General features: G+C 38.1%; 1 protein-coding gene across 2 annotated transcripts; it reads left to right on the forward strand.

Moving 5' to 3' along the window:
* The first annotated feature begins 8114 nt into the window (after positions 1–8114).
* On the forward strand, positions 8115–14691 carry LOC148875847 (protein ACCELERATED CELL DEATH 6-like). 2 transcript variants are annotated; one of them, XM_088946751.1, is made up of 3 exons: positions 8115–9093; positions 12892–13322; positions 13901–14691. In XM_088946751.1, exons 1-3 carry the CDS (start codon positions 8466–8468, stop codon positions 14534–14536), a joined length of 1695 nt encoding a protein of 564 aa, XP_088802877.1. In that variant the 5' UTR covers positions 8115–8465; the 3' UTR covers positions 14537–14691. The 2 variants fall into 2 exon arrangements, with proteins under 2 accessions (XP_088802877.1, XP_088802869.1); XM_088946743.1 differs by having other exon boundaries at positions 8118–9093; positions 12790–13322.
* The last annotated feature ends 826 nt before the right edge of the window (positions 14692–15517 follow it).

The following is a 15517-nucleotide window of genomic DNA, read 5'->3' on the forward strand; positions in this document are numbered from 1 at the left end:
ATTGTTGTCGACAGTAATCTCTTAGCTTCTTCTAATTGTCGACGTTCACCCTTTTCAATATCAATTCAAAATTTCAAATAGCAACTAGAAAAAAAATATATAAATAAATAAATAAATAAATAAATAAATATATATATATATATATATATATATTATAAGCCATGGCCCTTCTAATCAAAATGGAATATTTTATCTCTGAAAGTTTCTTGTTGAGCACTATAATACAATTTTGGAAATGTGTATAAACTGCTGATAATATTTCTATCCATTGCCCAAGCTGGATGATGGACCTTGCTTTTAGTAAATTCATGAGCTGATGTGGTTTGGATTATTAGTTCATCAAATATGCATGGACGATAGAGCTTTGCCGTCTCCAACGGTTGAGGGAGGAGAATAGAAGAGATAGAGAGAGGATGCGAGGGTTGCTCCGACAGCGACGATGGTTATAGAGCCATTTCCAATGGCAGTGCGATTCGGGCTGTTTCTTGGTGCTATGAAGAGATGGTGGGACTTGGGAGGGAGGAGAAGAAGAGATGGACTAAGTGGGTTAATTATTTTTGATAATCTTTGAGTTTTAAAAGAAAGAGGGGAGGGTGGCATGTTCAGCTCTCATTGGACGGGTTTTCCCTAGGACTGTGTTCGGAAATGATGCAAATGGAGTGTAAATCATGGTTCAAGGTAAATTTGCACTTTGCTTCACTTTTGCCTATGTTTGGCAACATTATGTTTATGTATTGGCAAATGACAGACCAATGCATATTTATATTGATAATAAGATGTAAAGCCTCAATTTGGAAGGAGTACAAATGCAAATATGTAGAGCACAAAACCTTATGTTTTGTATTATTTTGTATATATTTGCATTGTACATATTTGCATTACTGTGAAAATGGAGAACCTAGATGCCCTTAACGAAGCTTTCCAGAACATGCTCCAGGCTAATCCTATTCCTGGGATTGACTTGGTCAATATCCGATCCCATATTCCCCAAAACTTGCATGATGACTGGCATTTCTCTTTCATATGTCGCTTATTTTCTCGTCTTACAGACCGGTTCTTGGAATTGGAAGAAGGAATTTATAATCTTTGGCGTCTGGATGTTGATCGTCTTCTTCTGGCCCTGTTGAAACGGGGCCATTTTCGTTTATGTTTCAGGTTTGAAAATGATTTTATTTGTATCCGAGATAATAAACCCTAGCAATTGGATGCCCAATGGATTATCTTAAAACCTTGGGTTCCGGGACGTCCCCAGTTTGAATGGCAACTAAACCAAATAGAAATCTAGGTTCCACTTCATGATATTCCTTATGAAACTTTAGCTGTTGGTGTTGGTCACCCGATTTTTGAACAAATAGGTCCTACTCATCAAATCTCAATAATCCAAAATTATATTCGTGCCAAAGTTCTAGTTACAGTTAATCAGCCTTTGAAGACTGGATCTTTCTTTAGTGCAACCCACTAGGTAGTCTTTCGTTATGAAGATCTTCCCAATGCCTACTACCTATGCGGCAGAGTAGGTCATATGTATCGGCGTTGTTCTCAACCCCTTCCCTTCATCATTGGACAAACTTATGATCAATATTTTAACAAGTGATCCATGCACCTCCACGGCCCTTGGCTCCGTGTGGAACTCCCCATGCACAGAAACTAGATTCGTCCCTCTTTTTGAGACTTTGTAAACATGCCAAATCTAGCGAAAAATACCGATCCTCCTACTAGGTCTGAACCTCCCACCTCCTTTTATTGCTATGACCATTGCCAGTTCGATCTCCACCTGTAGGAGCGATCAAGAAATGTTATTGATATCAGTTTTTGGTGAAAAATTGATCTAAAGTCGTGCTCACTCACCCTCCATCGAATTCTTGCTGAAGAGTTCGGTTCTTGTTGAAGAACCACCTACTGATTCTGCTCCACCCTACACTATGTCATCTTCAGTGAGAGCAGTCTTTAACATTTTCCTTGGGTGTGAACACCTTCATTGGGAGTTACTGTTATTCCGTATCAGGTATATCCCTCTCCTACCATTTGGTTTCAGATCTGTTTCGGTTTAGGCTCAAGATTGATCATTGAAAATGTAGTTTTCTAAAATAGGGAATGTGATTTCCACATGGGAGAGAGAAATTTTTGAAATTTCGCCTAACCTACCTGTAGGGTTTGGCCATTCATATGATGTATCTCTCATCCTTTCACTCCTCAGGGTATGTAGTTTTCCATATCTTTGATAAAATGGATCAGATTAAGCAAAATCTGATTAGTTGGAGGAAATCTCATTTTGCTAATCCAATAAGTAAACTGAACCAATTGGAATCCCAAATAATCCAAGCAGAACAATCTACTCTCTGGGATTAAAATCTTTTGAGGTCTCTTTATAAACAATTTGATGACATTCAAAATCAAATTGAACGTTTTTGAAGACAAAGATCTCGACTACTCTGGTTTAATTTGGGAGACAGGAACACCCATTTTTTCCATAGGAGTACTATCTGCCGCCAGAGGAGAAATGAAATCCAAGGGATAAAAAATAGCCAAGGATCTTGGATAACAAATCATCATGGAATGGTTAATGTTTTCATTTCCTATTTTAAAGAACTTTATTCCCACCAATCTTCTCCTGATTTTTCCTTTATCTCCAACCTAATAAATCCTGTCATTACTGAGGTAGAAAATCACATCCTGACAGCAATTCCTTCTGAAGATGAAATTAAATTTGCTACTTGCAGTATAGGCAGCTGAAAATCTCCTAGACCTGATGGCATTCCTGCCTTAATTTATAAAGAATTTTGGATGGGAATGGGCCTAGAAATTATCAATTTTGCCAAAGAGTATTTCCAAAATAAGAAACTCTTGAGAAGATTGAATCATACCTTCCTTTGTCTTATCCCAAAGAAAGAAAATAGTACTAAGGTTCAGTACTTTCGTCCTATCAGTCTTTGCAATGTCTTGTACAAAATCATTTCTAAAATTCTATCTAATAAGCTACGTCAAATCCTTGACAAGAGTATATTTCCGAATCAATCAACCTTTATCCCAGGTGGACAGATAATAGATAATACAACCATTGCCCATTAAATGTTCCATTTCCTAAATCATCACAAAAGGGGTCCAGGCTATGTAGCTATTGAGGTAGATGACAAAAGCTTACAACAGATTAGAATGGCCTTTCCTCCTAGAAGTTCTCAAAGCCCTAGGTTTTTCACAAGATTTTTGCCACATCATCCATGAATATATCTCTTATGTCTCCTATTCTATCCTTATCAATGACTCTTTTGAAGGCAAATTTGTACCTTCCTGAGGTTTAAGACAAGGGGACCCCTATCCCTCTATCTTTTCATTCTAGCTATGAAATGCCTTTCTAGATTACTTATTAAAGCTGAATATGAAAATCAACTTAAAGGAATTCAGTTAACTCTAGGAGCCCCTTCAATTTCTCATATCCTTTTTGTTGATGATATTCTTCTCTTCATCAGAGGGCACCGGAAGGAATTAGACAATCTCAAAAATATTTTAGACCTCTTTCAAATGAGTTCGGGCCAACTTATCAACTTAGATAAATCTAGAATCTATTTTAGTAAAATTTTTCATCATCATCACCAACGGATGATTAGGAGACAATTACATATGAGAACCCTTCCTCAAAATTCCAAATATCTAGGACTTCCTTTGCTTTGGGGATGCAAAAAACATAATCAACTTTCCTTCCTCCTAGATAATATGAAACTAAGCTTAATTCTTGGAAGGCCTCTTCGATCAGTCAGGTAGGCAAATGAGTCCTTATTCAATCAGTACTCCATTCCATTCCCAATCATGTCATGTCTGTAGTTCAACTTCCCCAGAAGATGATCTCGGCCATTGACTCTCTCATTAAAAACTTTTGGTGGGGGAAAACAATTTATAATTCTTACCCTTATCACTGGTGTTCATGGGCAAAACTCTCTCCCAAAATCTCATGGAGGACTGGGTTTTCGTGATATAAAGTTGGTAAATCTTATATTTTTAAAGAAATTGGCTTGGAGATATCTAAATGAACAACATAAGTGGTGGGTCCAAATTTGGAAATCCAAATATTTTCCTACCAATGAACTTTTTCCACAGAAAATCCCTAAATCAAGTTCTTTGTTCTAGAAATCAATAGTTCCTAAACTTCAACTCTTATTTCATGAAGTGGGTTATCTAGTATCCATAGATTCTCCTCATTTGGCTGCTCAAGTCCCCTAGATCCAAGTCAATCATACTTTTCGGATGATTCAACAACCACTAAATTTAGATTTTCAATCTCTGACTTTTACTGATCTAATCCAAAATGGACCTTGGAATTCGTCACTCATTCACTCTCTTTTTGATCTTTCTCAATCTATGGATATTCAACCTACCCCAATTTTACCAAATAATATTTCCAATCACTAGATCTGGACCGGCCATATCACTAGGAAGTATTCCACTTCCAAAGCTTACAAGAATCTAAGTCAGGAAAACCTACCCTCTTTGAACCAATCCTTAACTTCCTGTGTCAAGATCATTTGGCAGCTACTTTGTCCACCCCGTTATCAACTTATTATCTTCCAGTAAAAGCTAATTTTTTTCCTCTCAACAGGATCAATCCTGCGTATTCTGCCAAACTTACCAAAAAACCACAAACCACCTTTTCGTAGAGTGTACCTTTGTCTAATCTATGTTATTTGCCTAGCATTTTACTCACAAAGAGGACCTCATTCACACTTTGAGCTGGTATGCAGTTGCTTTATACTATGTCTGGTTTGCTCGGAATAAAAAGGTTTTCAAAGACTCAGTTGTCTCCAACACGTGGATTATTGACAAGACAAATTCTATTTTCTCTCATCTTAATAATCAGACTTTAATGAATCCACCCCAAAATTCTTCCTTGCAACTGACTATTTATCTTTAAGGCTCAAACTGATTGTATTATTTTTACTGATGTTGGGAAAATCTCTTCCTCTTTGTTTTCCTTTGAAATTATTTGTCTAACAAATTAGTTAGAATGCTTGCAAATTGCAGAAGGAAGAATTATTTTGAGCTCAATTGAAGAAGCTGAACTGTATGCAATGTTGGAGGAGATTCAAATTTACAATAATCTCTCTCCTCCCTCTTTTATTTTTGTCCTTTCCTCCCTTGAATGACTCATTGTCCCACATTGCTTGGGAAAGATGTGGGAGTAGAGTATATTTGTAGTTTTGCTCCCTTTATGGGTAGGGACCCATAGGAGGAGAGGACTATAGATATTCCATGCATGTGAGGGGGGTCGGGTGTGCTTTTTTGACGCGTACCCCTAGCTGAGCCGAGCCGAGCCGAGCCAGGTCGGGTCATGGGTGTGGGCATGGGTGTTTTATCTTGGCATCAATCTTCAGTGGTTCGCAGAGGTCTGGTAAGCGAGTGCACACCTACCAGTGGCCTGTGGGCTGTTTTATCTTGGTGACCGGTTTGTGATCACCTGACTGCACCATAGGGGGTAAATACGGTTTTAAGGAGAGTGACCAAGTGGCACGACTCAGCCCTCCATCTTTCTGCAATTTCCAGTTTTGAGTTCTTGCAACAACTTCAAATCACGATAACATCGACAAAGAAAAGCGATTACCGATAAATTCCATTTGCTCTCTCTTTAATATTTTACAACATTCTTAAAACCGTATTTATGGAACCTATCTCTGCTAACCTCTTTATGAGGAATCGGATACTATCAACGATTCCTGATTTCTCTAAAATTGAGCCCTTCAATGGAACAAACTACAAGCGTTGGAGACAATGCCTGCTGTTTGCCTTAGAATAGTTAGGGGTAACTTTCACTTTGACTGAACCAAACCCATTAAACATGGATGAACTAGCCTGTTCTGTTGTTGCAGAACATTGGACAACAGCCGACCACCTCTGCACCAACCATATCCTAAACTACTTGTCCAATGAACTATACAATGTATATTGTTCCTACAATCATGCCTATGAAATCTGGAATGCTTTGAGCACTAAGTATGCTCTAGAAAATGTTGGAAACAAGAAATAGTAATTGCCAACTTCCTGCACTTCACTATGAAAGAAGGCTTGGATGTGTTTGCTCAAATAGATGAGTTCCAGGTTCTTGTGGGGGAACTAACAAAAGAAGGCATGGTACTGCCAGATGAATTTATTGCCGATTCTCTCATAGAGAAACTACCACATACATGGAATGATTTCAAGACTAGTATGAAATACAAGAATTACTTTAGACTAAGTAGTAGTCCGAATTAAGATTGAAGAAAAGAATAGAAAGAAAGATGAGGACCAGTTTTCCAAAACCAATCTGGTGGAAGAAAAGACTACAAAACTCAAAATGAACTTCAATGTGAAAAATGATCAGAAATTCAATAAACAACAAAAGAAAGGGAACTGCTATGTATGTGGCAAACCCGGACATTACAAGGACTGTCGGTACCGAAAGAAGAAGGAATTTGGGAAACCGAAAGTCAATTTGACTGAGGATGTTATCGCAATAGTGGTAAATGAGGTAAACTTATTTGATAAGCCGAATGAGTGGGTACTGGAAACTGGTGCTACCAAGCACATCTTTGGAGATCACGATTCCTTCTACGAGTATACAACTCTATCTGAAGGAGAGCAAGTTTTCATGGAAAATTCATAAACTTCGAAAGTCATCGGCAAAGGAAAAGTGCTCCTGAAATTGACTTCAAGAAAAATCCTAATGCTGAATGATGTACTGTATGTGCTGGAGATCCAACCGAACTTGGTATTGGGAGCACTCCTCAACAAAGTAGGACTAAAACTCACATTTGAAGCAGACAAGGCCGTGTTGACTAAAAATAATGTATTTGTTGAAAATGGTAAATGCTGGTGGAATATTTGTACTGAACATCTCTGATATTATTATGAATAAAATTGCTTCTTCTTTTGCATATATTGTTGAATCTTTTGATATTTGGCATGCTAGACTAGGACATCATAGTGCTCTTTATTTAAAACGCTTATATAAATTAGAAGTTTTGAATGTTCCTATTAATTTTACAAATGAAAAATGCCAAATATGTGTAGAAGCAAAATTTACTAAGAAACATCATAAAAGTATACAGAGAGAAACTGAATTGTTACAATTTATACATAGTGCTCCAGGAGAACTTAAATGTTATGAAGCTAGATGAAAAAAAAGATACTATATAACATTTACAGATGACTTCTCTATATATGCAAAAGCAGTTATAATTAGATCAAAAGATGAGGCCGATCAAGCTTTTATAAACTACAAAAAATGAAGTAGAAAATCAATTAGGAAAGAAAATAAAAAGACTTAGAATAGATAGATGAACTGAATATGATAGACAAACCATTAGAAAATTCTTTGAAGAAAATGGAATCATATGTGAAACCACAGCTCCCTATCAATCTGAATTTAATGGAGTTGTAGAAAGACTTAACAGAATACTAAAAGAAATGATGAATGCAATGCTAATTAGTTCAGATGCATCTATGAATTTGTGGGGGGAAGCAATTCTAATGGCGTATCACTTATATAATAGAATACCACGTAAGAAGAAATGACAGATTCCCTTTGAACTTTGGCATAACAGAAAACGTAGTTTGAACTATCTAAGGGTTTGGGACTGCCTAGCAAAGATTGGAATATCTGAATTTAAAAGAAAAAATACACACCATTTTGACTTTCTTTTCTCTAAGAAATTTGAGCATCAATCTTCAGTGGTTCACAGAGGTCTGGTAAGCGGGTGTATGCCTACCAGTGGCCTGCAATTTATTTTATCTTGGCGATTGGTTTGCGATTACTCAGTTGCACCGTAGGGGACAAATACGATTTTAAGGAGAGTGACCAAGTGGCACGAGTCAACCCTCCATATTCTTGCAATTTCCAATTTTGAGTTCCTGTAACAACTTCAAATCATTGCAACATTAGCAAATGAAAGCCATTACCGATAAGTTCCATTTGCTCTCTCTTTAATATTTTACAACACACACACAATCAATAAAGAAATCTTGTTGGCCCACCAACTGAATAAAAATCATATAGTGATATGCTTTGTCCTGCATTTGGGAATCAGAACCATTTGGGAATGTTCCTGCACATGATCTCGCTAAATGGTGTAAAAACACAGTGCAGGATCGTGTTTTATTTTCTTTTTATCCCTCCTTTCTTCCTCCTGTAAACTCGTTCGTAAGTCTTTCTGTAGTTTAATATATTTTGATTTACCTGTCAAAAACACACACACACACACGAAAACTGAACAGATGTGGAGCCGTCTATATGGTCAACAAGCAACTCATAACTCAGAGTCTCGGACAGTGGCCGAGTGCTAAATTCAGAGAGAGGAATATTGAGAGCGAACCTTCTGGTGGTAGATTTCGGATCAAATTCCCAACACGACAGTTGCTACTGGTACAAGGAGTTCTGTCCACGAATCCCTAGCAGGGGTTGAGGTTGAGAGAGAGAGAGAGAGAGAGGAAACATTTACAGTATGGATCCTAAATTGTACGAGGCAGTAACGACAGGCAAAGTCCATATCCTCCGGCAACTAGCAGAAGAAAAACCGGGCATCCTCCTGCAATTGAGCCGGCCAAAACGTAACACAGTCCTTCATATTGCCGCGAGCTTTGACAGTAACGCCCTGGTGGAACTGATCTACCGATATTGTCCAGATGCAATCGAAAAGAAGAACTTCAGGGGAGACACTGCACTGCATATCGCTGCGAGAACTGGAAATATATCTGTGGTCGCGTTTCTCATTGACTGGGCGACACAATTCATTTGTTCATTTTCCACAGACACCATGAACAATGCTGAAGATGAAGGTGATGCGAATGTTCTATTGAGAGTACCAAATATAGAGGGGAACACACCCCTGCACGAAGCTGTTCGAGGACGGCACCGTGCGGTGGTGGAGGTGTTGATGAAGCATGACCCCCGGTCGGCATTCACCGTCAACAGAAGCGGCGAGTCCCCACTTTATTTGGCTGCTGACCGTGGATTGCTCGATTTTGTGCAGCAGATGTTGCAGTTTCCATTGCAAGATACTTCTCAAGGCATCTATGGAGGTCCAAATGGTCAGACACCTCTGCACGCCGCCATTGCTCGGCGGCACTTAGGTTTGTCTCTCTCTCTCTCTCTCTCGTGCAAGCCCATATTCCCAACTGTTAATGGGCTAGTCCTGGTGGAAATTTCCTGGCCCAAGTACAAATCCAGCCCAGGTCGCTGAGTCATGGGACCTCTAACGCTAATGCAGGTCCGTCCCTCAAACAGGAGATCTTACCAACCAACTCTTTGGCACCTTGCTGCCAAATAAAAGTAGGTCAGATGTCTTGATCACCCATGATATCGATATGTTACTTAGCTGAGTAGGTCAAGGTCTTAAATATATATGTATATATTATTGTCATAGGCTCCTTCGTCAATCGTTAAATTGATCATCAATTTTTGGAGTTTAATATTAATAAAAGTAATATATTTAAAAATATGTTTACTTTTTAAAAGTAATATCAATAAAGTATAAAAATACTATTCATCTTCTTCTTCTTTCCATTTGTTCACCGGAACTGTTGTCTACCGCCACCCGCCACTACCCGCCATCGCTGTTCGCTACCGCCTCCGCCCACCTCTGCCTCTGCCTCCGGCAATGCTTTTAGAGGTGAGCAGAGGCAGAGGTGGCAGTGGCAGCACTGGTGGTTTTTCTGTCCAATGCCGCCACCTCCAACAACGCTGCCGAAGATGGGTGGAGACAGAGGTGGCAGTGGCGGTGGGTAGAGAAATGACCACCAGCACTGTCGCCGCTACCTCTGCCTTCGGCCACCTCTGACAACGTTGTTGGAGGCGGAAGCGGAGGTGGGTGGAGGCAGCGGATGACAGTGGTGGGTGGTGGCGGATAGCGGTTCTGGTGAACAAATGGCAAGAAGAAGAAAATGAACAATATTTTTTTTCCCTTTATTGATATTATTTTAAAAAAGTTAACCTATTTTTGATTTTTTTTAAATATATTAATTTTATTGACATTAGACCCCAAAAGTTGCCCTTATATGCTAGAAACCCTAGTATCTACGATCATTTACCATTATTATATTGGGTACCACAATAATTCAACATAATACATGGCGCCTCACACCGACATTACATGTACATCTCATCACCATACAGTGGACCGTGAATATATAATAACGTATAAGTGTGAGAGATGTTCCAAATGCATGGCAAGATATATCTATGAAGCAGGTGTGAGACGCTGTGTGAGGTGCAGATCCGGTCTCATTCCTGCAAAGTTGATACATGCATGCTCTTTGACTCTCTCTATCTCTCTCTCTCTCCCCTCTCTTTGCCTAAGTAATTGGTAGCGTAGAAGAACGCTAAAAGCTTGTTTATTCAATCAAAATTTATCTATTTGTTTGGGTAAACATATTTATCTAGATAGATGAATACAAACGTAGTCTTAATTTATTGGATAAAACATGGGTCTTAAGAAAGAAATCTATTACAATAAACTTAACAAACAGGGTCTTAGTTTGTTGCGTAAAACATGGGTCTTATATGTGAAAAAATAAAATTCATTCTCTTACATAAAATAAATAATCAAAACTGTGAATGTTTCTGGTTTTTCCAAGAAAATCAAGTATATGTTTGGCATTAATGCTGCAGTTGCAGTGATAAAATGGTGTTGTTGATGTGTGGTTTGGAGTAAATGGTGCCTGTTTTTGTTTGGAATAGTTGCTTGCTAGGTAGGACATTTCCTGGAGCAATAGCAATTTTTTCTGTTTGGTACCAATGCTCCAGGAAATGTCAAATTTGGCGTTGCTCCAAGCCATGCCTTCTTGATTTTCAAGGCGTGGCTTGGAGCAACATTTTCTATGAAAAAATAGTTTCAAATAGAAAATTGTTTCCTAGAGCACCATTTTTTCCTACATGGCGCTAATGTGGAGCCATTTTCTGGAGCAACAACAACAGTTCCAAACAGGTGCCAAATTTATTGGGAATTAATTTCTCATTTAAAATTTTGCATTTACCCGAACAAATGCCCCTCTTCAAGTTTTTGTACCCGCTTCATCAGTTAATTGCTCGGTTTGCTTAAATCACACTCATTAATTTTTTTCTTTATTTTTTAGATATTATCTAAAACTTCTTACCATGACTTTTTCACATTTCTCTTAAAAATTATCATTTGACTTTTCAAAACCTGTAGAGAGCCCCAAGTTAGTGAGTATTTAAGTATTGGGAAATTGTCTAGAACTCACAATGACTTTTTAGCATTTCTCTTGAACTCACCATAACTTTTCAAAACATTCAAGGAATCCCATGTTAATGACTTTTTGTTTTCCAAAACTCACCATCTGTTAGAGCACTGTTAGTGCTCATTGATAGAAGTTATCCACGTTAGCATAAATGCAATTTTTATGACCAAATTGCCCCAGAATGGCATGCCAGCCTTATTAAACATATTTTTATGTCAGAATAATTTTTGTTCAATACACATTTGTTCTAACTGACATATGATAGAAGTGGATGTTGGGTCCTACAGAGACACGTGTCCTCTTCTTGGCCATAGATATGGAGTGTCAGATGAGTTTGATTTGAATCAAAAGTGTTTTTGTATTATTTGAAGCTCCCTTTTTACTTAAATGTGTAAAATGGGCAGAAAATATTTAGACTGAAATATATGAGATATATTTTTGTTAATTTTTTTTATCAAAATCTTTATTTTTCAATTTCAATAGAATAAAGGGTAAAATAGTAATCAACCAACATCCATTAGTCTATTTAATGTTAACTTACTAAAATGGAGTTCCTTGGACGTTTTGAAAAGTTATAGCCAAGTCTAAGAGAAATGCTGAAAAGTCATGGTGAGTTTTAGACAATTTCCCTCAAGTATTTTGCATGACCAAACTACCCTTGAATGGTTGATCAAGCTTATTAAATATTTTTTTTATGATAAAATTACACCTGACCAAGGCCCGAGCCCACACTAGGCCTGCAAATTTTAGAGTTGGGTTTGGGCCTAATATTTCAAGCCAGTCTAGGCCTGACCCAACCCACATATATTTAAAATATATATGCACAATTATTATATATGAGCAATTAAGGGTAATTTTGTTATAAAAATATTTAATAAAGTTGACTAGCTATTTTATGGGTAGTTTGGTCATGTAAAATATTAAAGGTTTTGAAAAGTCGATGATTTTAAGAGAAATGAAAAAGAGTCATGGTGAATTGTAGATAATATCCCTCATTTATTTTTTTTAAATTTTCATTGCCTTTTTTTTATCAGACAGTGCATTAAAAAGTAGGGGTGTCAACAGTATTCAAAAACCTGATTTTGAATTCAAGATTCGACATAATCAAATTGAATTCGAATAATTCGAATATCTAAGTGATTGAATTTAGATATCTTATTCATACCAAATAGTTAATCGGGTTCAAATTCGGATACGACTTGATTTGATTCAATAAATTTTCAAATTCGATCGATTATTTAATCCTTATATATAATATATAAAATATTTAAATGTCTTATATAATTTATATATTTATATACTTTATATAAATACAATATTTATTAATTACCTAAAATAATTAATTAGTTGAAATCAAGTCGAATCAAATATTCAAATTCAAATATCAAATTTTAATATCTGACGGATATCGAATCAAATTTGAATATCAAATTAATTTTCTAATTGGATTCGAATTTAAATATTGCTTGATTTGATTCAGATTCAATCCGTTTACACCCTATTAAAAAGGGAATTTCAAGAAGTAAGAAAGAAATAAAAATCAGAGTTTCTCGTCTTTCCCAAATGCAGCTGTTGTCAATGTACTAGCGTCCGGGAGAAAGGAGCTCATCAACACAAAAGATGATGATGAAAGAACTCCTCTTCACTATGCAGCATCATTTGGTTTTGCAGATGAGGCTCTTTGCTTACTGAGAGAAGACACTTCCGCTGCCTATCAGAAGGACAACGATGGCCGCTTTCCAATACATATGGCAGCTAGTAAAGGCCACACCAACATAATTAGAGTTCTTCTTGGACATTGCTTGGAGTCGAGAGAGTTGTTAAATCGAAACGGCCAGAATGCTCTTCATGTTGCCGCTAAGAGCGGAAAAGATCAACTAGTTACTTACATGCTCAGAACACCAGCGCTAGAGATGCTCATAAATGAGACTGACAACGAAGGGAATACACCTCTGCATTTGGCTACCATCCACTCACACCCAAAAATCGTCAACATCCTCACGCATGATGCAAGAGTAGACATGATTGTCATGAACAATGAAGGCTCCACAGCTCTAGACATTGCGGAGAAGGATATCCTCATACCAACATCATTTCGAAAGGTAAATCGCCCTCAATGACTCAACTAATGTCTGATATCTGTTAAGAGAGTTTGCTCAGTAAACGATCAAGTAGGGATGCTTATGGGTCAATTCGATCGATTTTGTTGCATGTTGTTTGTCCAAACTCCGAAGGAACCAACTTGGTCAAGTTGGAGAATTGGCCACCTGCAATTGACTTACCATTAATGAAAACCCGACCAATGGGTAGAATCTGTTTGAATTGGTTTATCCATTTGGTTCAAAAGACAGTCCAAGACTAATTTGTTAAACTAGAAAACATGGTTGATCGGATACAAAATGTAAAACTTTCCCACTTTTTCATAAATATATATAATTTTGGTTGATTTATACACCTAAACCAAAACCGACCTGACTTCTCAGGTTAGCATAATGCATGATCCGAAGCCAATAAAAAATAGTTAAAAATTAACCAACTCAGGTCAAGTTGGATCGGGTTGTTCAGTTTGTCGATGTTATGAACAGCCCTACGACCAAGCAATCCTGGGTTTACTATGGATCTCTGATGGCTAGTTAAGAAGAAACGCTTACATTTTATGAATTTTAATTCCGTTGTGCAGCTGCTTACACTAACAGCCTTGAGAACTGCTGGTGCACCACGAGGTCGGCGTCGACCCATCGTTGAAGGACAGAGGCAGGAGGAAACACAAGATGGCAAAAACAAAATGGACTATTACAAAGACAGGATCAACACTCTTGTGCTTGTGGCAACTCTTGTTGCCACTATCACCTTTGCTGCAGGGGTCACAATGCCTGGAGGTTACAGAAATGATGAACCAAACCAAGGCATGGCGGTTCTACACGAAAAGCCTACATTCCATGTTTTTGTGATTTCCAACACCCTAGCAATGTATATTTCCATGATCCTAGTAGTCACCCTCATCTGGGCACAATTGGGTGACTATGACTTGTTGGTGTTTGCCCTCAAATTGAGCTTGCCTCTGTTGGGCATGGCGCTCACGATGATGGCTATAGCATTTGCAGCAGGGGTATACTTGGTGGTGCATAAACCTATTTGGCTCGGATGCATTGTTGTGGCCACGGGCTCTATCTCTCTTCTCTGCATCTTAGTTCTGTTTTTGCCACTCCAGGTTCAACTTTGGTCTAAGTATCGTGGTCTACGGTACATCTCCTCCTGTGTCTTTCGTCTACTGATATTTGCCATTGGGCACAAACTTGATGAGTTGGGAGAATAATTAGTTTAATGCTTGTCAAATGCATCATGTTCTCTGATATTTGGCACCATATTGATCCCATTGTAACAGAATTTGGACAAGTAGATTTTTGTTCTTGTCGAAAAGCTTTGGCATAAATTTGATTGTTGGTTGTTACCGTCTTCTGAAACCATAAACTTGATCATTGGTTGTTACTGTTTTCTGAAACCTTTTATGGGGATCATATTCTCATATATGCGATGTTAAAATTTGAATATGATCAGGGGCCCCATGTCTTAAAGACCAGATTGGGGTTTGACTGGGTGTCAGGTCACTGAACTCTGAAGTTGTGAACATGGGAAGAATAATTTGTTTAATAAATCAGTTAGAGGCTTAGACCGCTTTTTTTGGCACATGAATCAGTTTGGATTTTTTTTTCCCTACACAACTAATCCTGTTTCAGCTGTTGAAGATGGTTTTGCCAGACCATCCACAGTAAAGGACTCTTTAGATTGACCTTGTCCATGAACACCGATCAGCAATGTACAGCTATTCCTTTTTCGAGTCCCAACAGCCATTACAGCCGTGCATTAGGAACATCTCGCAATGAAAGACAAGGGGGATATTTCTGATGCATGGCGGCTACACTGGTTGTTGGGACCCTGTGTTGGGATCAGATCCAAACTCTTCCCCGTGCTTTTGGAAGTACTAATCATCTGAAGGGCTAAAGGCAAGCTAGTATCGATCAGCAACACATCACTTGCACAACAGATATTGGGCTATACACTGGAAACCATACATCAAAGGTGGGTACGGATCTGATACCAACACACTCCAACACTGTCCTAACTGCCCACTACAGCCACACATTGGGAACATCTCATGATGATGATGAGGAGATGTTCCCGATGGGCAGCTGCAATGGCAGGTTGGGTTGCTGTTGTTGGCACCGTGTGTTGTAGCTGATCCGAACTCATCAAAGACCCCTCCCCCCCAAGAAGAAAAAGAAAAGAAAGAGAAAAG

Source organism: Nelumbo lutea, chromosome 1, assembly GCF_056320005.1.
Source record: "Nelumbo lutea isolate HS-2025 chromosome 1, American lotus-T2T, whole genome shotgun sequence".
Lineage (NCBI taxonomy): Eukaryota > Viridiplantae > Streptophyta > Magnoliopsida > Proteales > Nelumbonaceae > Nelumbo > Nelumbo lutea.

Excerpts from the sequence above, each read along its gene's own strand:
- LOC148875847 (XM_088946743.1), top strand. The coding sequence starts at position 8,466 with ATGGATCCTAAATTGTACGAGGCAGTAACGACAGGCAAAGTCCATATC. Across the intron at positions 9,094-12,789 it reads CATTGCTCGGCGGCACTTAG|CTGTTGTCAATGTACTAGCG; the intron begins GTTTGTCTCTCT and ends TCCCAAATGCAG. Across the intron at positions 13,323-13,900 it reads TACCAACATCATTTCGAAAG|CTGCTTACACTAACAGCCTT; the intron begins GTAAATCGCCCT and ends TCCGTTGTGCAG.